The 26,493-nt window shown below is 43.2% G+C and overlaps 1 protein-coding gene across 5 annotated transcripts; it reads left to right on the top strand.

Annotated features, from left to right (window-relative positions):
- Window positions 1-203: 203 nt before the first annotated feature.
- Window positions 204-24,925, top strand: LOC306699816 (threonine--tRNA ligase 2, cytoplasmic-like; the record flags this gene model as incomplete). 5 transcript variants are annotated; one of them, XM_079164577.1, is made up of 18 exons in its annotated part: window positions 14,859-15,019; window positions 15,694-15,869; window positions 15,957-16,071; window positions 16,561-16,682; window positions 16,854-16,962; window positions 18,172-18,236; window positions 18,365-18,443; window positions 19,107-19,253; window positions 19,367-19,465; window positions 20,076-20,245; window positions 20,406-20,568; window positions 21,104-21,241; window positions 21,928-22,005; window positions 23,228-23,328; window positions 24,021-24,122; window positions 24,227-24,299; window positions 24,444-24,558; window positions 24,678-24,925. In XM_079164577.1, 18 exons carry the CDS (start codon window positions 14,936-14,938, stop codon window positions 24,818-24,820), a joined length of 2,079 nt encoding a protein of 692 aa, XP_079020703.1. In that variant the 3' UTR covers window positions 24,821-24,925. The 5 variants fall into 5 exon arrangements, with proteins under 5 accessions (XP_079020699.1, XP_079020701.1, XP_079020700.1 ...); XM_079164573.1 differs by lacking the exons at window positions 14,859-15,019; window positions 15,957-16,071; window positions 16,561-16,682; ... (12 more) ...; window positions 24,444-24,558; window positions 24,678-24,925 and adding exons at window positions 204-399; window positions 5,680-5,809; window positions 5,920-6,161; ... (5 more) ...; window positions 8,071-8,238; window positions 8,371-10,411 and having other exon boundaries at window positions 15,694-15,828; XM_079164575.1 differs by lacking the exons at window positions 14,859-15,019; window positions 15,957-16,071; window positions 16,561-16,682; ... (12 more) ...; window positions 24,444-24,558; window positions 24,678-24,925 and adding exons at window positions 204-399; window positions 5,680-5,809; window positions 5,920-6,161; ... (5 more) ...; window positions 8,074-8,238; window positions 8,371-10,411 and having other exon boundaries at window positions 15,694-15,828.
- Between the last annotated feature and the right edge of the window lie 1,568 nt (window positions 24,926-26,493).

Here is a 26,493-nt window from a genome sequence, read left to right on the forward strand (position 1 = left end):
AAACGACTCCCGCGCATTGCTTAACATGAGATAACTTATTTTATTATGTGTTGTGTACGGTGACGTACACTTGTGAATACATTTATGTCCTTATGATAAAGTAGCACGAACACGTGGGCGTGTTTCTAGTCGTCCTCATTACGTTAGCTCCCTCACGCGCGTCAGCAGCAGCGCGCGAGCCATCAGCAGACAGAGCTGGAAAGATGGCGGCCGGTTCAGGAGCTGCAAGCGGGCACGGAGCGCGCAGCTCCAACGCTGGCCTGGAAGCGTCTATAGACCGACGGCTTCAAGGAGTATCCAACACCATGGAGTCAATACAGGGACAATCGAACTGGTGCATTGAAAACAAAAAGCACCACGGCCTTATTGTGCGCCACTGGATGAAGTGGCTCAAGAAATGTGAGTAGCTCGCCACTAGCTAGCCCACTTTAGCCAATTCAAACGCGTCTCTGCGTTGACCGTGATCGACTTATTCAAATTCAGCGTCTTGTGATCGCTCTGAAGTGTGAAGTGCACGGCAATTAGGTGCAAAAATAAACAATGATTGAGATGCAAATCATACATTTATATTTTACTGCACTTTTGAAAGGGCTGGCGTTGTAATCGACACTTAAAATTAGCCGCTAATGGTAGCTAAGCTAAGCTAACGTTTCGCTGTTGGCGTGACGGTCTCACTGCCTAGCTCTGTTTACAGTCGGGCCTCCCGGGGCTCATGGTCTGGCTTACACCGACACGAAGAAATCTGCCATGCACTGCACTGCATATGTCAAATAATGAACACTTGAGCTGAAGCTGGTTACAGTGTGTTTGGTTAGTTTCTGTTAAAGATCAGCTTTTGTCGGTGTTTTGTAGGTTTAACTTCTCGGATGACGGTTAGTCGTCTTGCATTCATGATTGTTGGTGTGATGCGGTGGCATATATTGTTATATAGTACACAGTTAAACTAGCTAAAAGGAAAGTACACTATAACACAATTATATCGTAAATGTTCTACTTAGTATGACACTAGTCGTCATAAACAATCTGCATTTTAACGTCAGGTTGCAAATTGTTGATGCACTTGACAGCAGCACCCTCAAATATTTCCTCCAACTTTATTTACTAAATTGTCATTGCTTCATATTGTTTTTTTACCAACCTAAATATGAATGTTATATTAACTATAATAGCTTATGCTGACCAGGCAGGCTGGCACATTCAAGCTATTTAACCTGGTTGGTGTTACTGTGTTCATGTAACACTTGAAACAAAGTCGTTTTTTTGTTTTTTTGACAAATGTTCCTTGTTAAAGAAACATCACAAATGAACGATGTGTCACCAGATAGTCTTACAAACTAGTGGTACAGGAATCTGACAAGTGTTAATCCTCATTATGTAATTCAGGGTAGTTGTTTATTCCCTCACTAATCTGTTCAAAGTAATTTATATTATTCTGGAGTTTGTCTGCAACACATCTCCTCCATATAGCTCTCCTATGAGGTAATATGAGTCCTGCATGCAGCATTTGAAATTCTCCAATGATGAAAAGTGGTCGAACTTTACTCTTATTATTTGATCTAATCCCAAAAATACTTTGCAATACCTACACAACACTTGTACAGCATCTCACTTCATCAATATGAAAGCAAACATAGTCGCTGTTGTGTCTGTGAGAGAGTTAAATTGAGGTAACACTGTGGGAAAGCCACTGAACTGCTCTCACTTGTTTAGCTCTTAGACAGACAACAGTATGATCAGTTTATCTTCGTCTTCACGGGTCACTTTGTGTGTTTGGTCTCCATCCATATGCCAGCTTCCTGTCCTCTAGTAATATTTTTTTGCTATTTTGAACTACAAAATGCATTTAGTTGAATAGGTTTACAGACGTTTACATGGTTTCTAACAACATTTTGTAGACCATAATAACCCTAAACATTTGTGGAGGAATTATTGTGTTACACGCGGACTTGTTTTTCAAACATTGGAGCGAATGATTCGGTAGATTTCATCAGCTTCTTACCTGCGTGTGTGCAGAATGAAGAGGCAGCAGAGCCCCCCACATAGTTAGTGCTGTTGATGTCGGTGAACGCAGGAATAAATGTAATTGATGTTGCCACTGTTTGATGGATATTTATCATTTGAGCTTTTTATATTGTATCTACTCATCAGTGGGTTTCGAAAGGTTTAGTTTCCCGTCTGGTTTTTGGAAAGAAGTGTCAGGTAGTTTTAACTTGTGTGAGGCTTGATGGCCTATTATCATGAAGTAAATATCACAACGCTGCTATACCACGTCATGTTTACCTCGTGTTTGTTTTGAGTAGGATTAAAGAAAGATATTGGATTGCATTTGCCTTTGTTACATGATGCTAATTTGGTGTTTTTGATTTATGGAACCCAATGAAATGTGTGTAAAAACATGAGTCATCATAAAGTCTTACGGGGACATTTTACGTGAAAGCTAGATGCAAAGGATCAGTCACATCTTCAGCAGGAAAATGCTTATTTCAAAAATTGTTCTCCAATCTTAACCTGAGTTAAACATAAAGTGTGAAAAGTAAAAATTTTAAAAGCCAAATAAATAATCCACATTATGGAATCATCTGAAACGAGGAGTTTCTAAAACTGTTTCTTGCTAATCTGACTGCTGAAACATTAAAAAAACCCATTATATTTGCATTTGTAATGGAGTTTTATTGTGCCCTGAAAAACTTAAAATCTTAATTGTCTCAGTCAAATCTTCATGTAGATCATCATGTTTCTCAAACGTTTGTTTTGGGGAAACAAAATGATTTGGCGTAATGATATAAATGCATTTAGATGGAGTTAAGAGGCTTTCGTTTTTTTTCCTCTCATCAACAAAACCCATTGACTGTACGGCAGCCTTTCACAGTAGATTCAATGTTATACGTTGAATACAATTATCAGAACAATACGAACATTCAGGCTCCCTCACAGCGCTCAAAGGCGTGTTGCAGATATAAATCTTAAATAACAGACTCCGGAAGAAATTCTGCAAATGTATTTGGGAATGACTGACGTAGACGTTTGTTATCCGTGCGCATCATTGCCAACAGAGCAGCGCACGATAAAAGGTTGTGCTGACGGCTCACTGCAAACTGCTGTGCACGGGCTCGGCCATTGTTTTCTGATGGAGAGCAGTGCCAACTGACCAAGAGTCAATCTACTGATCATCATTTATTGTTGGCTGTAGGCTGCAACGTGCAAGGTATCAAGTAGAAGCGTTGTGAGTAAACACGGTTCATGCCAACCAAGCAGACGACAGGTTTTTCCCTTTTTTTTCTTGCACTGCAGAAATCCATTAGTTTGCCTGATTTTTAGTCTGGTATGTCATGTAGTTTTTTTAAATTTAATTTCAAAGTTGGGCTTTATTACTTGCGAATAGTAATGCAGTTGATACAAAAACACCAAAAGCTCTTCTGTGATGAAAAAGAGCTTCGGATGTGTGATTATAAATACCCGTGGTATAGCTTTGAGCACCACTGCCAGCACGCTGTTTATATTTGCAGCATAAGTTGTGTTTGTTATACTGAACATGAAACTGTAGTTTTTCTAATTTGCAGGATTACAGCAGCAGAGTGGATCGAGCAAACAAACAAACGAGAGACGAGTAGAAAAACAAGTCAAATGAAATGCGTAATCGCACAGTAAAGGATTAATAAATAAGTAAACAACTAAAATATGATATAGTCTGACTGAATGGTTGATACTCTTTACTTTCAGTGAGGATGATACAAATGCAGGATGCAACCTAATAAGATTCAGTGTAGTTTCATGTACTGTGCGTTAGTATATTAAATCAAACCCAAGTTAATTTGTGGCATCAAGCTTCATGCAATGTAGCTGCTTGTGATGAATCTCAATCAAATCACAAAAGGGAGCAAAACGGTGCTTTTAAAAGAAGGAAATGTTCAGTTTTCAATGCTTCAATGTTAAGTTTGAACATTTTCCATATTACTATAAAATCTTGTATTGATTACGTTTTTGAAAGTTTTGGGTTAAAGCTATATTTAGGGAAATCCATTTTCAGAAAATACACAACAAATATTTTTCAATAATACACTTTGAAGGAGAACAATATTAAATGCTTTATTGAATTTGTTCATTTTATTGTATTGGGGGAAGCATACATCAAATATACATCAGTCTTGTGTTGTTATACGTATTTATTTTAATAAACTCCTCCTCAGGTTTCTGCCCAGAAAGGCTCATAGCATGACGTTCACAAACTACAATGACAAAGACGGATTGTGTTAAACTTTCCAGCATGTTTGTTTCTGAAGTGTGAGCAAATAATTTAACTTGTTGCACATATTTTACTCCTTTTGGCATGAGTATTACTTTAAAGTAGTTATAATTCCTAAAATGTTTTATGTTTGACATACAAAGGGCCTCAATAAGTTGGTGCTGCACAGTCACTTTTCAGTGTTTTGATGTTTCACTTTGTCATTTAGGAGCTTTTCAAGTGAATTTTGCAAACTGTTTCAGCATTGAATGGTGGAATAGAAGTACAGATACTGTTATTGGAGAAATGTACCGTTTGGGTGTCACAGCTGTCTGTGTTTTATGTGATAAATGCAGGGTGTGTGTGTGTTTGGGTGTGTTTGTGTGTGTGTGTGTTTGGGTGTGAGAGTAGGGTTCAGTCATCTGTTGTTCATAGATACTCATGGCGCTGTATGTACAACTCGCGTCACTCTCATGATGTTTGGAGCATATTTGTGAAAATGTAATATCAGCCTTGTTTTTAAATGTTTGTTTTAAAAGCCTCAGATTCAGACTTCTTTATGGTTAATGCTGAAAACAACTCAGAAATAATATTTTTCGAAATTTTGTTATCAAGGATCTCTGTGTGTTGCCAACAATTTTTATATTGTCAGTGATATGCTGATATGAGATATTTGATCTCTGTTAATAATATGAACTCCCTTAGGTTCATTCGATCAGTTTTTACTGCAAAGTGTCTTTTTTTCCTTTTAGTTTTTTGTGTTTACCTTGTGGAGCTGGTCTTTAGATTAAGTTAACATACAGTATATTTATTTATATATATATATATATATATATATATGCATGTTTCTTTGCATAGACTGCAGTGATTAGTTAATTGCTGATTGAACTGATGAATCTTGTGTCTTTTAGACGAACAAACTAAGATGCTGACCTCTAGTAAAATGTAACAGAATGTGAAATAGGAGAGACTTCAACCTTTTTTTAGCCCAAAATCCAGCTCACTGACTGTAACTGAATCCTGCCTGCTAAAGTCAGGCTACTGGATCTATTTCAGGAAGCAGTGGAAATCATTGGATCTTTGCCTATATTGTATTTCTTTTGGATATGGAAAGGTATGACTGAACTAATCGTACCAACGGAAACAGGCATCGTCTTCAGCCCGACAGCTATTAACTGACAGTAGTTTAAGAGATTAAGATGCCATTGAGGCTTTTGAATGCAGCACAGGTGACACTTCAGAGCTGTATTTGCATCAGTGGATATGTTGGTGGCTATACACCAAAAGTTATTACATGGTTTTGACCAATGTTAATATATGTTCTTTCACAAAAACACAAGCTGCATGACAACGATCCATAAGATTTGTTTTTTACTTATGTGCTGAAACAGGAAAACAACTATGTGACGCATCACTGGTTCTAAATGAGCTCAAACTTTCTTCTTTGTCTCTTTCAGCTGACAACAATCACCGCTTGAATCTCTTCTACCTTGCCAACGACGTGATACAGAACTGCAAGAGAAAGAACGCCATTGTCTTTCGCGCAGCCTTCGCAGAAGTCCTTCCTAATGCCGCCCATTTTATCAGGTGAGTACGCGGCAATGCAGCTGAATAAACAGAAGTCTGTTTTCCCGTTCTTCTGGTATTGACATGTATTGACATGTGCCATGGTATGTTTCCTTTTTTGTTGTTGTCAGAGATGGGAAAGTCCGCAAGTCGGTGGAAAGGATTTTTACAATTTGGGAGGAGAGGAGCGTGTACCCTGAAGAGGTCATTGCTCAGTTTAAAGCCGGCTTCAACAAAAAGGAAAAGGAGCGAGAGAAGCAGAAGGAGAAGGAAAGGGAGAAGGAAAAGGAGAAGAAGGAGAAGAAGGAGAAGGAAAAGGAGAGAGAGAGGGAGAGAGAAAAGGAAAAACAAAAGGAGACTCCACCGGCAACTGGTCAGTTTGGTACTTCAAGGTTTTTAAAAAGTGAAATAACTTCCTAAAACTTGAGTCACATAATTGTTTATTTCAAATTATGTACAGTTATGATTGTGTTAAGTTCATGTTTTTCTTTCACTCTCCAGCTCCAGCCAGCACCAAAGCTGCCCTCAAGTCCAAGATTGTAGCAGAGTTCACAGTAAGTCTGGCTCATTGCTGTTGTCTTGTGTAACTTTGTCTTCCACGCCTGTTTGTGTTGGCTAATATTTAAAGCGTTATACTTTCTGGAACTTATTTCTTTGCACTCTGTTTCTTTTCTAGCCCCACTCGCTCATCGAGCAGTTGTCGAGTTATAAGCGAGCAGTCGCAGAAGAGGAGTTCAGGGAGAAGCAGCTGGCAGCTCTCCGGGTAGACGTCTGCAGCACGGAGGCTCTCAAGAGACTCAAAGGTGGGATGTCACCGAGCTTTTTCTGCATCATCGCACACTTCTTATTCTTACGTCCTATACTTGTATCCTATATGTAGTATGTCTTAAGCCACAAACACACTTGATATGTCCTCTTCATGCCACACCACTGGTAGTGTTTTATTGACCCATGTGAGAATGTGTATAAACCTTGTATCTCATTTTTTTTTTGCTTGTTCATCAATTGTCTCCTGTTCCAGACAAGGCAGGAGGGAACAAGTTTGCGAAGGACTTCGAGGACGGCAGTCTGAAGCTGCAGGAGTTTGTCGTCTTCATGGAGAAAGAGCTGAAAACGGGGCCTCCTCTGCTGGAAGCTTTGGGAAACGCTGACATTTTCTACGAGATGCAGTACAAGGAGGTTAAAATTGTGGCCAATGTGAGTGTTCGGTTTGCGGATTGAAAATGGTTCAGCAGAGAATAATTTGATATTTGTTGTTCTATGTTACATTCCACTGTTTCTCTATTTAATAAAAAAAATCATTATCAAAAATGGTGACACAGACATTTATTGTTGTTCCTACGTTGCTTTGTAACAATGACTGTTGTTAAATGCTGCTATAGATTGCTGGAACATCCTTTTTTATCCTCATATCTCATATGTTTCCTCTCTCAGGCGTACAATGCCTTTGCCAACCGCGTGGCCAGCCTGAAAAGAAAATTGGATTCCCTCAAGTCGACCCTACCTGGACCCGAGGACTCACCCATCCCCTCACCCTCTGAAGACGCCCCCTCTCCCACTGGCTCTGACTCCCCCTACCTGGGACTAGGGTCTAATAGAGCCCAGGTGGACCCAGAGCTGGATGGCAAGGCCATGGATGACGGCGACATGCCCAGTGACAACAGACACATGGAGGACATGGACATGTCTGATGAAGAGGCTGGCGCTGCCACAGCAGGCGGTTAGTGGCTCCAGAGTGTTGTAGTGGGCCGATAGTTGTCCTTTTTCATATAGATCCATATTGGGCTGCCCAGTTGTAGTGTCGTGCTTCCGATTTGAAGATGTATCAGCTCTTTGGTTATTTTTTACTAGCAGATGACAAGAAGGACAAGACGTCCACTGCTGTTGCCAAGTCAGACGCAGCATCAAAGGTTCCCACCACACCTACGAAGGCTTCTAAGACCAACGCCACCGCTGCTGCCGCCGCCGCCGCCGCGGCCACGCCACTAACTCCCACCCCCGCTGCAGCTCAAAGCGCCCCGACGACCCCGATGGGAGTGAATCTGGAGAAGGTTGACCTGGGAAAGATCAGCTCCATCCTCAGCTCGCTCACCTCTGCCATGAAGAATACAGGTGTGTTCAAAGGTTTGCTGACGACGAGAGCGAACATGTTCTTTGCATAGATCGCCGCTCGGTGCAAGCGGTGTTCTACCCATCCATAGGAATATGAAGTAGATCTACTCAACCATGTCACAGATAAAAAATGGTCTGCATCCCTCTGTGTCTTTTTGAATTTTTCCCAGCAGCTAGCCCATCACCACGGCCGTCTCCAGGAACACCCACCACTCCTTCTGGCCAAGCAGCAGCCTCCAAAGCGACTTCTTCGAGTCCTCACTTGGCCAACTTCCTGTCCCGTGTTGATATCACACCTGAAGGCATACTCAATGCTCTGTCTAAAACAAACACACCAGGTAACACACACATACACTACACTTTTTTTTTTTTAAAGGAAAAAAGTTATTACGTTTTACTAATCATTTATTTGTTTCTCATGTCATCATGTCTGACTCCCCTGCCCCGCCCCTTTTTCTGTCTTGGTGCAGCTTTGTCCTCTCTCCTGCAAAGTGTGACCAACGCCACCTCGGCTCCTCCCACCCGAACCTCCCCAGAATCCCCAGCAGCTAAAACCCTGCTCACCCCAACCACCCCAAAAACAAAACCCACCGTGGGGAACAACCTCAAACGAGACACACCTGGGAGAACCAGAGACTGGGAGAAAGGGAGACAGCTGTCCCCTCCTCCTCCTCCTCCTCCTCCGCCCCCTCCTCGCCTCTCAGCTCCTTCCGTTTCTCCCCCCAGCCTAGAATCCAAAATCAACAGTTTCCTGCAGGGTAATCCAGGTTTTAGTCTCGCTCTGGGTGATGTCAGTCCCGATGGGGTGGATGGGACCCCAGTGAGAGACGAAGCTGCCGGCACCCCCACCCAGGACGAGATCATGGACACACCTGGGAGTGTGCCAGAGTCTTTAGGGTCCTCCGGAGGCCATAACCTCTCGCCCACGGCCTACCGCAGTGAACCCTGGGATGCCGTGATCACCCCATCAGGAAGCAGCAGCAATGGAGACTTGCTGAGCTCTTCCTCCTCCTCTTCACGGTACGGAGCTGGAAAAAAGAGTGGCACAAAATTAAAGGACGATGAAGTGATGAATGCGAGGAAGCAGGTGTCCTCTTCCCCCAGTAACGACATGAAGGGTAAGAAAGACGGACAACACGGCCAGTCAAGAATGATGGGAAACAACCGAGGGATTGGAGAAAGGAGACAGTCTGCAGGCTCTCGTAAGGCCAGCAGTGGCTCAGATGACGGAGGTCTGGGTGGAAAACGAGAGGGCAAAGCTGAGCGGTCTCCAGGTGGGGATGGGAGGGAGGGACAGTACCATCGTATTGAGACACTAGTGTCTCCCTACACCGAAGGGGCACCCATCCAAACTCTAGGCTACTCGAACCGCCCACTCGCTGGAGAGCGCATCAAGACGGTAGAGAGCATCCGCGTGATTGGCCGAGGTTCTCGGCGAGGGGGAGGGACTGGCGGTCGGCCCGGGGCAGCGATGTGGTATGAAGAGGAGGAGTACATGGAAGCTCCCTCGACCCACGCTATCCCCTCTCCTCTTAACATTGGCAACAAGGACATGACCCCCCCCATGCCTCTGCCTCCCCCACATCTCCTCCTCCCCCCACATCTCCACCCTCCTCTGTCCCATCCTCACGCACATCCTCCACCCCAAGCTCCGTTCCAAATGCCCTACCACACGGATAACATCCAGACTCCTCCCCCGTCACTCCTCCACCAGCATCCTCCTCCTCCATCCCATTTCTTCGGCCCCCCTCCGCCGATCCCTCGGCCCCCTCCACCTCCCTTGCCCCAGCGCCCTTCCCCTCCGCCCACCCACCATGCTGTGCCCTCTGCCGTCATGGTCGGGGGAGTGCTGGTCCCTGTCGATCGACCCCTTTCTCATTCGGTCAGACCTGAAGGTGTAGATCGCAGTGGACTCGGGCCCAGAGGAAACAAAATGGGTCCTCCGCCCCTCATGGCATCGTTGCTAGGCGAGCCCCCTAAGCTGCCTCGCCCTGGCACCGTTAAAGAGCCCTTTGTCCCCCGCCATGCCCCCCTTCTCCACCGCCCAGGTACCCCTGGTGTTCCCCTACCCTTACTGGGCAGAGTGAAGGAGCCTCTCAATCTACCTCTTCCGCCCCGCTCTCCCACATCCTCCACTCCCTCTCCCTCCACGCCTAATTCCCCTGCGGTCGACGCTCTCCCCACTAGTCCTCCCGCTCAGCCCCGCAACCAAACCTCTAACCCCGTTCCCCTCCTCAACTTGCCCAGCCCTCGACCCCCCATGCTCTCACTCCCCATCCCACAGAGACCTCTGCTGCGGGGCCGAAACCCCTCTCAGCAGTTTAACCAAGATCGCCCCATGGGGGGATACCGTGGGGGCAAGCGGTCCGGTCCTCCGTACACAGGTGGCCCCTTCCATTCGCAGAAGAGACCCTTCCTACCCCCGCGCTACTGAAGTGGTCATCTGACACAGGCGGAATGAGAAGTGCAAGCACCCTGCACTGAAGTGCAGAGTGTGTGTTAGCCCTGCTGGTATGAGCCCAGATATTTTTTTTCTCTGTTCATTAGCTTGAATTAAAACTACCTTTTTAGGTTGTGTGTAAATAGTGGATTAAATCTTCATGCTTCAGCTAGGTAGCCAGCCAATCATCTTACACTGTACAGTGCAGCTACGAGGTTACATCAGTTACATAGAGCAGAGTGTTGTGTAGCAACCCTCCATCCATCCCATTTATCAAACCTCTTCTCTAACCATAGGAAGAAAATGCAGATAGTTCAGTTAGAAATGAAACTTTTCTTTATTTAGAGCTTGCCCATTTGTGTGAATGTTGGGTCACTTAACTGAGAGAGAGCAGGAGAGCGGAGCAGAGGTCATCGGATACACAGGAAAGAAATAAAAAAGCAATAGTTTGACATCTTGGGGAAATAAGCTTATTTGGGTCTCATATATGTGCTAAATGTGAAGCTACAGCCAGAGCCGCTTAGCTTAGCTTAGTATAAAGACCGGGAACAGCTGCCTTCGATCTGTCTAAATGTTAAACAAAAAGCCCCCAATTAACACCTCTAAAGTTCACTTATTAACACGTGGTATGTTTGTTTAATCTATACAAAAATGTGAGTGTAAAAATGACACGTTGTTGTTTATACATGGGATCATGTCACCACTCCAGGAAGTAGCTCTGTTACCTTTAGACAGAACCACGTTAGCTGCTGTTTCCAGTCTTTATAATAAGCTGAGCTAATGGTCTCCAGTCCACAGCTTCACATTTAACAGATATGTGATCTAACTCTTAACAAATCCAATAACCGCAATTCCCAAATGTCAAATTATTCCTTTCATTAATTCCAAAGTGATCTCTTCTTCTCTGCGTGTGTGCCGTGTGTCCTTACACGGTATTTCTCATTGGAAGTGATGAGATTTGTGTTGCAGCCGAGGTCAACACTCCGGAGTACCTGCTGTAAATAATATTCTTCTCTTGCTCGAACCTTTTTCACCCTCCAATCTCTTCCCACTGTATATTTCTAAGCTTGTAAATATAAAAAACTGAGATGACCCCCCCCCCCCCCCTCCCTCCCTTCAAGCTCTTGTTTCTGTTAACGAGGACAATGGTCGTGAATCTAGCGCCCCGTCTTTACTGTGATTGAGGCCTTGGATAAGCTTTAGCTCCAGAAGAGTTTCTCTGCAGTGTCTGTCGCACCTTTCTGTCCACCACGCAGAAGAGGAGGGTGAAGATAATTATGTATTTTTATTTCCAACATAAAGGTCTTCCTGTGCGCGCTTCAAGTTAGACTGAATCATGAAGATTCTCGGTAGTGGACGGGGGGGGGTTTCATTTTTGAACCACACTCTTGCTCGGCTTCAACATGTACTGACTTGAATAAAATCCAGTTTCAATTCAACTTGGGGTGGGGTGGGGGGGGCGGCATTTTATTTGGTCACTATGATTAACCTGAATTGCGCTGTTGTAATTCATTTGCGCTGTTCAGCTGATTTTTCTGCCTGTTTTTCAGAGAAATTGTTTTCATATATTTACGTAGCTGCTGCTGCCATTTTCATAATGCATTAACATTTAATGCCTTTTTATTTTTTTTTGCGCTGTATTTTTATGCGAGACAGAATTGGCAATTTCCCTTTTTGCAGCAGCGCCCACAAATGGTAAAACGATTGAGCTAATGAGGCGTTTTGAAAATGGTTTATTTAAATACTCAAGTTGTATTTTGGCCCCTTCCTCATTTTCTTTTTTTTTTTGTTGCTGCTTACGTCATGCTTTTCCCCTCAAGCCCCTGTGCTTACCTTGTGCTCACATGGCTTCGTCCAGGAACACTTGTGCACCTCTCAACACTTAAAAAAGGGTCGGCACAATGGCCGTAATCCTCCCATCTTGTGCAGGAATTATGGCCGTAATGCCTCCCTCTGTTCTACACTGATGGGGTTAACCCACACAGCGAGAGGTGCATGCTGGGTGTTGCTGCTCAAAGCCTCATGTCTCTTGTGTTTGTCTGATCGTGGAGTGTTTGTCATCTCCTGTGCTCATTCACAGTTACATCAAGACAGACTGAGCACCTGCAAACCGTTTCCACATAAAGTTTGATACATTGTTAAAATGTAACCACACCGAGTGTATTTGTCACCACAGTGTTAGTTCATCAGAGCTCTGATGTTTTACTGAATGTTATACAAAGTCTGTTACCACCTTCTGTAAACTGTTTGTCTTTTATCTGATCGCTCACTGCTAAATATCAACCCAAATCAGTTTTGGTGTGTTCACGTGTCACACAGCGAAAGCCAGATTAACTGTTATAAAAATCTTCCTGCTTACTAAGCACCTACCAAGTTCAACATTTCAATTGAAGATGTGACAAAGCCGATGGTCTGTGTATATTTGATAAGTTGAATTGCTCTTACTGCTGTTCTCATCAATGATGCTTTATCCCCGGTCTTTGAGTGTCCAATCCTTTCTGGTGTGATAAACATGCACTCATTCTACTACTGTCATAGTGAATATATGCATACTTTAAGACCTGAGTACATCTTCATATTTTTGTTTTGTTTTTTTGTTTTTACACAAAGCATATTACAGATCACAAGACTACAATCTTTAGTCCAAAGGAGTGACTCGCAGCCATTTTCCTCACATACTTTAGTATATCTGACATTTTGCTTGTTGTTGCTCCGTTGACTGTAAGCAGTCGGTGCTCTGTCTTAATTTAATAATGGAGGAGATCCGCTGTTTTCCATGACTTTTTCTCCGCTTGCAAAGACTTCTTCGCAAACTTTTCTCTTATTACCTCCTTGAGAAGACTGACTGTTTCTTTTTTTGTTTTGATTGTTGCTAAACATTTGCACACTACGATGCACACTGTTGTTGGAAAGCCACATTTTAGAAATGCCATTTAGTAACTTTGTGACACTGATGTCCGCTTTACATCTTTATTTACATTTTATTGAGCATCACAGTACATGGAACGCATTTACTGAATACATTGTGACATAGACCGTTTGATGACTCTGTCACAACATTAACAGAATAACACGAAGCAACTGTACACTTATTAGTAACTCATAACCTTTTTTTAAAATGTAGTTAATATGTAAGGATGAAATAACTAAATGCATTCATATTTATTATGGCCTCTGTGCCATTATTCTACAGATGACAGTAAAAAATGCGATATGTTAAGGCCATTAATATGTTAACTTAACAGCAGAGTTAGATCCTTAATGTACATTACATACATTAGGCAAAACCAGCAGCTCTCCTTTTTATCATCTGACTGACAGCAGGTCTCTTGCTCATAAACGTGAAGCACTTGTGTGCTTTCCAGTATATTTCATAGATCTAGTGAAATAATAGCAAATCCTTAATTAAGGTGGTCCCATATTTATAAGTCAATATAGGGTTCATCATTGTCTAGATGGGGCCAGTTAGTCCCATTGTTTGACTTATTTAGAGCTGTCTGAGTGCACAGTATTTATACAACTAGATGCTTCAACGTATTTAAAGATAATCTATTTACTATGTAGATGAAGTACGTGTTTTGAAAGTGCTGTAGCTCCCCCAAGTGGCAGTTCAGCGGTACTTCAGCTGATGTGTCTTAACGTCGAACCAGTGTCTCTTCATGTACTACTGTAACGACAGTAATACCTTAACTACAGTAGTACTTCTGAAAATGGTGACAATCAAAATACGTTCTCGTCGCTGGTCAGAATCAACGGAGTTGTTCACTAACTTGTTTAAACTGGCTCCACCTCACTGTTATTACTTAAAAAATATCCAACGAGGCCTTCAGATGTAAAGTTTAATATTTCAAAACTTTGTTGCAATAGTTTCTCCGAGGAAGACTTTAATGAAATCATTTGAACAGTAGCTACGGTGAAGATGGTTCTAACTTACTATATTACATATGTAACTATTTTAAAAAGTTACCCTCAAATATGTAATATATTAGTTAGATTTTTTTTCTCAATTGACTTACTAATCTCAAAGACGCCAATGCTCTCGGGCACTTAACCAACAGGCTTTAAATGCAGCTGTAGTTTAAAGCAGACGACTCTCAATGCGAGGTGCGCATCTCCATAACAGCGCACATTGCTCTCTGTCCATCCCTATAGCCTGACGTCATGCTGTCGGTCTGTGTGAGAATACTTTGGGTTGCATACTATTGGACTACAGGCGCAGTGTAGTTGTCTGCGGTTGTTGGTGCTCTTGTGTTGTGCACAGGCCGTGTTTAGGTATAATGTCGTAATTCAATCCTGTCAGAAGTACCTGATCTACATGTGCATGGCTTTAGGTGTTAACGTCGATCTATTAGGCCTAAAAAAAAAAACATGCAGATGTCCCGTATGTGCAACTCCTTGTGTTGGCGCGCGCTCCAGCGTGAATGCCTGGGTGCGCGCACGCTGCTTCACAATAGCGTAATGTGTTTTACGCAGGCGACGTCACCGCTGCCGTCCTTAATGTGTGCTTCCGGTGTTATGGCCGCTCGCAGAGAAGGGTGACAGCTATGTGGGGGGAAGAAATGAGCGCGCGTGTTTAGCCAGGTGTGTGTTTTAGGATGGCGGTGACGCAGCTGTTTCGGCTGGTTATCTGTCGGCCGGCAGCTCGTGCGACACTTCGCGCGCACAGGAGGTACAGCAAGGTGCGCGTGGCTTGTTATTACTGCATTACAGTAACTCCAGCTAACGTTAGCTAACAGGACAGTCTGTGCTCTTGTGTTGAGAGATGGAGGTTGTTGTGAAGTTTGTGCTTTGATAAACCTTATTCATCTCTAAGTTTAGTGTCATTTTCAGATAAATAGGACATGGTTTTGTACTTTTGGACATACCTGTGATGTAGTTTATAAACAGTGCAGTGTTTTATATATAGGTGACCCCACTAAACTCTCTCCTTGCTCTCCCTCTCTCATTTGGTTCCAAAGTGGTTCCCTAAAAAAGAACAAATTAAAGTAGTAATATGATGTTGGTGGTAAAGTTACTGTAAAGAAAATAACCAAACTGTTTGTTTAAGGCATTTTATTTATTTATTTTGTCATCCACTTCATTGTAACGCAGCCATCATGCCGAGGAGAAGACAACACTGAAGCTTAATCACGCTGTTTCATCACTATATTGATATTCATGTATCAACACGCACTGTTACCAGTTTATTAGGTACACCTATTTAAAACTACTGTAACCGCCTCTATTCATGAAGGTCATAGTGTTATTTTGGAGGCTGTAGTGGGTGTGGTGCTGTTGGATCGTGTTGCACTTGTTATCCTCTCATCCTTTCACCTCTTTTGATTCTGATCTACATCTTTCCGGCCCTCTGTAGGTGTGCCCAGCTTCATCGGAGCGACTGCGACTCTTTGAGTCCCTCAGGGATAAACGAGTCAACGAGAGGAGAGCTGAAGCTTCAGAAACTCGGCTCAGTGTCCGGCTGGCTGACGGGCGGACAGTAAAGGGAACAGCTGGTGTCACCACGCCTCTCTTTGTTGCTCAGAGTGTCCGGTAAATGCATTTTACAGAAATGTGTTCTCTTGTTGTGTTTGCTCTTACTGAAGTGATATTTTAGGGTTATTGCGTCTCTGCTTGCAGTGTGAAAGGAGCGCTGGTCAGTAAGGTGAATGGGGAGCTGTGGGAGCTTGGACGGCCTCTAGAGGCAGACTGTGAACTACAACTCCTGGGCTTTGACACAGATGAGGGCAGACAGGTAATCCCATCTTTTTTTTCATACAATGCTTTTGTGTTCCTTTTAATTTGTTTGTAATACACCCTTGGTTGCGCATGCTTTCTATGTCACAGTACCTTTTAAGGTGGATCTAAATATCCTAAAGTATGCGTCCTTCTTGACTTCAATGGAAAGCATCCGGAGGTCAGGAAAGGAATTATTGGTCGAATGAAACACAAGTCGCTAAAAGACAAAACATTTCACTAAGAGATTATAAATAGACAACAGAAAGTGAAAGTCACATAAGAACACTTGATGTACCTGAATGTTGCTGTGGTTCTTGTATAGTGCTGATGTCTTGTAATTGTGTTTTTATACTACAGTGTTCATTTTCTTAACAGCGATGTTATTCCGTCTCCTGCCCAGGAGCTACAGTTGTTAATTAGCTTGCAGCTAAGAAGCTGTGCACTGTCCGAGTCAAATAAATAAATGAATCTCTACACCTACACTGTTCCACCTTCCCCGTCTTAGGCAGCGTGGAGGACCGGAGCGTGCGTCCTGGGCGGAGTGTTGGAGAAGACATTTGGCGCCGAGGTTTGCAGAGAAGGAGCGTCTGAGCTCGGGCTTTACTGTGACCATCTACTACACAACAGGTGAGGTATTCACATCTCTATCTCTGATACACAACTCCAGAGTATTTCTGTGTTTATGTTCGGCCTCCCTCCCCTGTCTGTCTGTGTTTAATCAGCAGTACTCTTAAGATGGTTAACTCTACATTATTCAGTGCTGTAATGACCTCTATTCTGACCTCTCCCCACACACAGTGCCTTGTCTCTGAGTGACGTGGAGGAGAGATGTAAACAGGCTGCAGCCCTCAAGCTTCCTCTGTCCAGACTGGAGCTGAATACAGAAGAGGTCCGAGAGCTCTTCCAGGTCAGATATACCAGTGTCTACAGCAGACGGTTTGATTTGTTATTGTAACTAACCCTGTGTGTAGACTGCAAGTGTATCAGACGCGTTTTTTTCCACTTGCATGTCTGACTCAAACAGATTTGTTCGAACATTAATCTATACAGCTGTCTACACCGGCTGCAGGCTCTCGTCTCAGCTGCGTAACCGCGTCCTGGATCGTTTATTTACGCTTCAAGTTAATGTTTTTCGACAATACGTGCGTAAAGGCGAGGTTAATACCCAATCAAACACTACTACTTTACAACATTACTACTATGTACTACATATTTTAGAGATTTTATCATTATTTTATCATTTTGATTATTAAACTTATTATATTATCTGTATTTTTTTAAGTATCTGACCTTTTGATTTTATTGTTTCCAATGGCATGTTTATTTACTGATTCTGTATTTGATGTGTAAAACGTTTTAAAAAAGTGGTAAACAAGTAAAGTGTTCTTTAACGTTTTTATCTCCAACTTAATCAGACAAACAAATTGCTTTTGTAAACGGTAACGTCCCCATACGGCTCTGTCATTTAGTGTAAATATGAAAATAGGCGACTTCGCCGTGAGGTTTAGAGGGAAATTATGGATGAATCATAGATATGCGTCAGTGTTGATGGAAAAATAGGTCAGGAATACTCGCATATATCGAAGGACAACCGCACACTCACAGATCCTTTGACATTTTAGGATTGAAACGGGTTTAGACTTCACTTCAGTGTTGTGTTGATGCTGTTGTGACGTTTGCAATCTAGACACCGGTTAAGAACTAAACCAGGTCCCTGCTACTGGCAAAACTAAATGTGCTGTTATACATGTTAGTTAGTTATTACACCTTTGCCTTCCTGCAATCGCATGTCTTCGTGTCGGGTTGGTGAATTTATTCTCCCCGGGCACAATACTCACAATGAGACTAAGAATTAACAGAACAATATGTTATGAAAGCTCTTTGTCAGTGTGCTCTGGTGCCATATGTAATTGCAGGCCATCATTCTTCAATGCTAAATTGCTCTCATTACTCACTGTGTAGGAGTGGCTCCTGTTAATGGTGTGCTGCTGATATTTTCTAATGTCCCAGTGTTCACTTAGTGAGGTCAGGTCCCGTCCTACTCCATATTAAACTGTTTGTGTTTGATAAACTGTGACGTGTGATGTGTGTGTTTTGTGGGTTGTACCTCTTATAGAACAACAAGCTGAGACTGCAGCTCATTGAGGAGCAGATGAACGGCCCCTCCGTCACAGTGTACAGGTATTAATACACACACACACACACACACACACACACACACACACACACCTGATGTATTGACTTACCTGCAGTCTCTTATAAAATCGTAGCCAAAATGAAACCTGTTTCATCCTCTCTGTGTGACTCAGGTGTGGAGACAGCATAGGGGTCTGTGACGGCCCCCTCCTCCCACACACTGGCTTCCTCAAGGTCTTCAAGACGCTCCAGGTGTGTGTTGGTGTAACTGTCCTGTCCTCTGCTTTCCTCTTTAGTGTTTTATGTACTTACTCTTTCAGTTCCCTCCCTTTTTGCTCCTAAATTTGCCTCGTACATTAGTCATTTTATCTAATTCCATCTTAGGAATTGAGCCAGTCCCTTGAAAACTCAACAAGGTTTCCTGTAGCATAGCTCTAACTCTATTTTCTGCTTAATATTACTTTTTGTTAAAGAGGTTCAAACAATACCAATAAGAATTTTCATTTCACACAGGATCATTCAAGATGGTGGCTTAATTAACCTCATCTGATCTGTAAACGTATGTTTTATTTGGACCTAAATAGCAGTCCGTCCTGACGGACACATGCTGGGTCAATGGAATCTTCCTCATCTTTGTTGATGGAGGAAGAGGGAGGAGTTTCCGTACTGGGCAGACTGGAGTTCCATAGCAGCCAGGCTGGAAATAGCAGCAGCAGGATGTTTGTCAAAGGCCCGTTTCCTGTTCTCGGCCTTTACAAACACATTGCCGTCCATCAGACGAGCTGTCACTCTCATCGGTTCACCCTTCCTCTTCTGGCTGACCCTCACTCTCCCTTTTCTCTTTTTGTCGGCTGATTTTTATCTCTCTCCCTCCTCTCCCCAACCTCTCCTCACTGCGCATCTTTAACATCCCAGCTGTCGCCCGTGACCCTGGCCAATCAGACGGAGTCGTCAGGTTTGATGCGTCTTCTGGGCGTGGCCTTTCCAGGAGAGAAGGACAAAGAGGAGTGGGAGAGGGAGCAGGAGGAGGCGAGGAGGAGGGACCACAGACGCATCGGGACAGTAAGACCAAATCTAGATTAGGAGAGGTGCATGAAATGAGATCACCTAAAAAAGCAAATGGTTAAAGAGTTGTTTTCTGATCATAAATGCCACGTGTTCATGTTTTTATGTAGGACCAGGAGCTCTTCTTCTTTAATGACGTGAGTCCAGGAAGCTGCTTTTTCTTGCCTAAAGGAGCCTACATCTACAACAGCCTCACCGACTTCATTAAGGTGAACACAGTCACTGACTCTGTGTGAATTACCTACAATAATCTGGCTGTAGTCTTTATTCTATATTAGGGCATTTAATAAGAGAACTATATAAGCAGAATTACATTTGTAACTTCAAGTTTTCAGTGATAGAACCTTTGCATTCATATTTCTATTGACATGCTACAGTTCACAGCCTGATTAATGACGGAGGACACTCCCTCCAAGTTTCATTACAATGTCAAGAGAACCCTGAAACTCAACAGGCTGTTGCTTAGCTTCGGTGCGAAAGGAATGACTTTGGGATTCTGTGTAACTTAATTGTCTGTATTTTCCTTCTGCCACATTGAATCTGCAGCCACTTAAAATGAAGTGAACCTTTATAACCCTGTTCAGCACTGCTTGTGCAACTAAAACTGAAATACCCCACACGTCTTAATTTGATTATGCAAACATGATAATTAACATAACAATAAATGATGCTGTGTGATTGTATCCCGGGGGACACGCATGTTCACATTGCTCGTCAGGATATTGCTCTTATTAGCCTTCAATTATTGCCCTGTTGTGACAGTCTGCCCCCGTCCTGCACTCATTGTCACACACATCCTTCCTTCCTGACGTCTTGCAGGGTGAGTACCGAAGGCGAGGATTCGACGAGGTCGTGACCCCGACTTTGTACAGCACTGCATTATGGGAGCGCTCGGGTCACTGGGAGCACTACAGCGAGAACATGTTCACTGTGACATCAGAGGGCTCTCAGACCTACGCTCTCAAACCCATGAACTGTCCTGCACACTGGTGAACACACACACACACACACAACCTTGTACTTGTGTCTTTGTCAGGAGACTCTTTGACATAACGCGTTCCCTAGCCCCCTACCTTAACCATCACAGCTAAATGCCTGACCCCAACCTGAACCTTGACCCTAAGCCTGACTCTCATCTCTCGTGTTTAGTCTTATGTTCGAGCAGCGTGTCCGCTCGTGGAGAGAGCTTCCTCTGCGATGGGCCGACTTCGGGGCGCTGCATCGTAATGAGCTCTCCGGAGCGCTGGGAGGTCTCACTCGCGTTCGAAGGTTCTGCCAGGACGACGCTCACATCTTTTGCACACCTGAGCAGGTACAGAGAACACATATGAAGTTACATTGTTTTGATGCAGATGCAGAAGGTGCTGTAAGTGGGGTCGAAAGTGAGTGGGACACATGTGGGACCACGTTACGGTGATTAGATGGGCTGTACAAATAACTCCCGAGACATTCCAGGAGGCCACCGTCGGGATGAATGAAGGTCTTTGTCCTGTTCAAACATTACACCTCCATATGTGCATCACGGTGGCTCTACAGTCTGTGTAATCCTGATCCCCTAAATAGTGCTCTGGAACGTTCCCATGATACTTCTTGCGCTCCTGCAGACTTTCTGTTGGCATCCTGTTAATTCACAGAGATCATAGTCACAGGATAATCATCAGTCTGTTAGCTTAAAATATACTGATTCAATATATGGAGGCTTTACAGTAAATACAATGTCATATCTTTGACTTTACTTGGAATGTTAAACTCCCCTTATTATTATTATTATTATTATTATTATTATTATTATTATGTCCTCTTGTTGCCCTTGTCTTCAACTCTTTTTTTTCATTCTGTCTTTCCAGCTGGAAGAAGAGATTGTGGCATGTTTGGACTTTGTGAGGAGTGTGTATCAAGTGTTTGGGTTTTCCTTCCACTGCCTCCTGTCTACACGTCCTGAGCCGTGCCTCGGGGAGCCTGAACAGTGGGTTAGTGCTGAGCAGGTAAACACGCACACACACACACACACTTTAGTGTGGTTCGCCAAAATCATATGTAGTCTTAGGCAGGCCCAGCTGTTGTACAAATGTGTATGGATTGTAATCTGGACCCAGTTAATCACAGCTACAGAGAGACATCTGTAAACTAAATGACATGGTGTCATGATCTCCACAATCAGTTATACGAGTGGCACTTTTCTGTAGAGATCTGCTCCTCGCCGGGCTGCTGGGTAATTGTTTATCTCTAAATCCCCATGGACACCTTTTAAATAGGCACAGCATCAGTTTAAGCTCATTCAATTGAGTGTAATTGAACATTATGCTCACAAGCTCACACACACACACCAACATGGCTGTAATAATATACATTAATGTACTTACATTATCTACTATGCCTACTTACTTACTGTGTGTGTGTGTGTGTGTGTGTGTGTGTGTGTGTGTGTGTGTGTGTGTGTGTGTGTGTGTGTGTGTGTGTGTGTGTGTGTGTGTGTGTGTGTGTGTGTGTGTTTGTGTGGGGGGGTGAAGAGTGACACAGAGGTTGGGAGGAAAAATATAAAATGTCTTCATGGGATAAAGAGCTTTACTTGATTTGTGTTGTGTGCCTACTCAAGAAACGTATGGTGCCATGTCTTTCTTTTGACTTCTGTAATATGTGTGTGTGTGTGTGTGTGTGTGGGGGGGAGCAGCAGTTGGAGAGGAGTCTGCAGCACTTTGGTGAACGTTGGGAGTTGAATCCAGGAGACGGCGCCTTCTACGGACCAAAGGTCAGTGGGAAGGGAAACATGCAGGAAACTGATTTCCACACAGGAGGGTAAATGTTGTTTATCAAAGTTCATAAATACTCTGCCACAAACAGGACTGTTTGTAAATTTGGAGAGCTGTATCGTTTGGTTATTTAGAGAACAACGCTATCGGAGCGGCAGAGCAATCTCTGGACCCTGAGGGCCAAGACCAGTGAACGTCAAAGTGCCAAAATATTTAATCAAACATTTAACTGAGATAACTGGGTTACATTTTCACTCCTAACTAGTTTCATACAACGCTTTCCAACATATCTTTATCGGCATATTGTTACAGTTTCATGTCTCATCATGCGACACAGATTTTTTTACTCTACGTATCAGATTCAGGAACGCACCCATAGTATCTGCTAACATCCAGAACATTGAATTAATCTTCAACTTATATTTGAATCTGTGTTTGTTTCATTGTCTTGTATTTGAATGTTAATTAATAATGTTAACTAACTAAACTAACTAACTGGCTGAAGCTTCATATTTAATGGACAAACATGAGTGTGGTATCAATGTTTTCACTTAAATCTCGGAAAGAAAACACACATTCGTATTTCCCAAGCGGTTGAACCTTTTTAAAAACAGTGTGTAGATTTATCTACAGGATTCTTCCAGAATCAGCTTATTGGTGTTTCTTCACAGATTAGAGAGCAACACAGACGTCTTTATTGTCCTTCTGGCTCCGCAGAGAGACATTTTTGAGAACTAGAATGTTACAGTTCACACTGTCCTCGACCACAGGATTACCAAACAAACCAGAAATGTGTGACAGTTGTTTACAGAAAATGTGCAGCGACTTGTGTTTTATGAAAACAGAAAGAGGCTTAACTTGAGAATGACCGTGGTCTTCTTCGAGGCGATTTTAATTTTCGCCCGTGCAAGAAGTCAGTAAGCATCAAGAGGATGTCGGCTTCAGGCAGATGTTGCACGATCGAGCTCATGTGGAGGCACAGAGTGTGGAGGTAGGTCAAGTCAGGGTGGGGTTAGATACGCAGTAACACGCTCCATGTAACAAACAAACATTCCTCAGAGCCATCCAGCTAGTGTGTGTTGGCCACAATTTGCGCGATCAGCTTCTCCTGGAAACACATTTGTTTCCATTTCTGTCCACAAAAATGCAGTTTGTCCCCCGCAGCGTCAGAATAGAGAAGTGAAGCCTGATGCTAACGCACTCCTACACCTTTCTTCGTAGATTGACATTCTGATCAAAGATGCTATTGGCAGACAACACCAGTGTGCCACGATCCAGTTGGACTTCCAGCTGCCGATCAGATTTGACCTTCAATATGTCGGGTGAGTCGTAAATCTCTGCAATTGGCTCGCAATCTCTGAAACATTCCTACATCTGTAGTGATTTACATCTGCTCACTGGCATCTCTGGAGCGTATTCTTCTCTGTTTGATGACCCCGCATGCTGTATGTGATGTCCTGTAAGTGATCAAGTTAAAGTGACAGAAGTCTCACTTAATGGGACCTAATTTGATCATGAAAGTCGAGTCCTTTTATTTAATTTATCACTTTAGGCCAACGTGCTCCCTGTTTCTCCCTCTTATTAGTGTGCCCTACTTCCCGCGTGGTCTCAACGTGGTTTTTATAGTGTTTATCACAGTGTACGTTATTTAAAATTGCTACATCGATATCTCCAATGATATAGATACTTTTATAGTAAACCATTTATGCAGAAAATAACCAAACAGGAAGTTCTGAAGGTGAATCCAGCAAATACTCACAAGATACTTTATCGCATTGATGCAAATAAATCACACTTAAAAACAATATTGCCAAGTGATTTGCAACAAATGTGATTTAACCGTTTGTTGTTGTTTGTTGGCTTAGTGTAAGATTATGTCTAATGGTGACTCTTTGATGAAAAGCCTTGAGTTTGTGCTGCAAACCAACGCAAATAAAGTATCTATCTATTCTATATTGTCCTATCGCCAGACACTCACTCTAATGGTAACTTTTTTGTCTTCTGTCTTTCTCAGTGCGGACGGACAGTCGCACAGGCCGGTGATGATCCACAGAGCGGTGCTGGGATCACTGGAGAGAATGATCGCTATACTGGCTGAAAACTTTGGAGGGAAATGGTGAGAAGATGTACATGATCACGTTGAGTCCGATGCATTTCGTCAGGCTGTTACGATACAGTAGCCGTACCCAAACGCATCGCCTCTCTTTCTACCTCACGCAGGCCGCTGTGGCTGTCCCCAGCGCAAGTCATGGTAATTCCTGTGGGGGGCAACAGTGAGTCATACAGCAAACAGGTCAGTGTCTGATGAAGATTTGCTTCTGGTACATCAGCAGACCATGTGTGCCGTCTCTCTGAACTGTGTTCTTTCTGTCATTATTAATTTGCTTGTTACTGTAAGAAGATACAGTCTTAATCGAAGTGCCTCTCTTCTGTTAAGGTGGTCCAGCGGTTCTGTGAAGCTGGCTTCATGGCGGATTTGAATGATGATCAGGGAGCAACCTTAAATAAGAAGATTCGCTCTGCTCAGCTCGCCCAGTACAACTACATATTTGGTAAAGATGAATACTGGGATGAAAACTGTGGCGACTTAATGCACTGAAGCCTGAAACGCCTTATTTATTGCTACTGATGTTACCACGACTGACAATGACAACGTTTTCTTTTTGTCCAGTGGTGGGGGATAAGGAGAGTGAGAGTGGAACAGTGAATGTGAGGTGCAGAGGAGGTAAACAGCTGGGGAGGAGGCCGACAGAGGAGGTGCTGACATCCCTCACACGGCTACGAGACACCAGGAGCAACTTAGACGAGTTCTGATGGAAAAGTCACTGATGTAGTAATACGCGTTTGTTTTACATGTTCAAGCTGTTATACCTTGGCTTTGTCTGAAGAGATGGCTGCTAAAATTTGTAATAAAAGTCTATCAAAGATTCCTGACTCATTGATTCGTCCATTAATAGCATCCACTGTTAAATCCGTGTCCTACGAAGTACAGAAGAGCTTTAAGGCCGTTATAAGATCTCTATCAGTCTAATATCAGCATTACGCCACTGCAGCTGCAATTTGTTCCCCAAATCCATTAAATATGCGAACCTCCCGCTTACGAACGTCTGTGTCATGATATCAGAATAGAAACCAGGCATACCTTTAAAAGACTGGAAGAAAGGGAGGATACGGAGGGGGATTTGACTAAAATAGGAGAGAGAGCAGCTGTGTCAGGACTGTGTGTTTTCATGTGTGTTTAGTGGAAACAGCCAAGTCAAGGTAAAGGTCAAAAAGATTGGAAGTTTTCCCCTTTTTAATTGAGAGAGGGCAGCAGGATGGAAAAGACATCAGTCACAACAGTGACACGGGGGGCGAGAGGGAGGCGTCTGATCGCAGAGAATAAACTGAGATGACTGGACAAAAGCAGCCGCTCCAACAAAGCTGGTTGTGAAGCCGGTAGAACGGATTGTGTGTTTGGTTCTTCCGGAGATCATTTAGTGGGCCAGAGAGGAAAGGTGAGCCAGGTTCAGGAAGAAGTCTCCGCTGGGAGTCAGACACAGGTCACCTCAGACTGAAAGAGGGTCTTAAATGACTGTAGATTGGACTAAAACTCAGGGATGTCCATGTTTCAAACTGAAGTAATGGTCATAATATGTTTGTACTTGTGTATGTATTCAGAAATGCCACTAAATCCTCTTTCTTTACAGTCTGTTGCTGCTATTTATGCTAAGTGGGGGAATCACAGGCGCCCATCAGAAGACCTGAGATGCAACAGTGTGGTCTTAAAGGGTCCAGCTCACCCTTAAAAAATCATTTTGTAGCCTATTTTTTGATATTTTTGGTTTTTATGAGGTTTTTAAATGGCATTTGAGATTTCTGCTGGCACCCTAATGTAATGGATGTGAATGAAATGTTTGGTTTGGGGTGCTCACGGTGTTCATGGCAATTAAATGCTAGCAGGCACAGCAGCACTTTGAGATGAATGCTAACACCAGCTTGTTAACATGCCGATGCCTTCTTAGTTTAGCATGTTAGCATGCTAATGTTAGCAAGAGCTGAACTCGGATGGGAATATCATTAGTTTTGTAGGTATTTGGTTATGAAGTATTTGGCAAATTGAAATTTTGACCTCTGAGGTCAGAGCTGTTACAACTCCTGAGGGTACAACACATGCAGGCAAAACCAAATATGGCTGAATACCACAAGGGGTAAGAAAGAAAATGTTGTTGGAATTTGGGTGAAGTGACCCTTTAAGTTCTTTCTCACTGATTTACTCTTGATGTCATACTATGATATCAAGATGTGTATTTATAGTACTCCCTACTGTTGGCTTTGTGCTAAACGGGAAGATAAAATACGGCCCTGCTACCAGCCAGCATTGCACAGTAGTTGCGTAGTGATGACACAAACCATTAGCTTCAGTAAACACTGAAGTCTTAACTTTATAGATAACAAAATCAGGCTATTTTTGCCCTTCTCACTGCTCCCACCCTCTGCCCATATTA

The sequence above is a fragment of the Pholis gunnellus genome (genome assembly GCF_910591455.1).
Source record: "Pholis gunnellus genome assembly, chromosome: 8".
Lineage (NCBI taxonomy): Eukaryota > Metazoa > Chordata > Actinopteri > Perciformes > Pholidae > Pholis > Pholis gunnellus.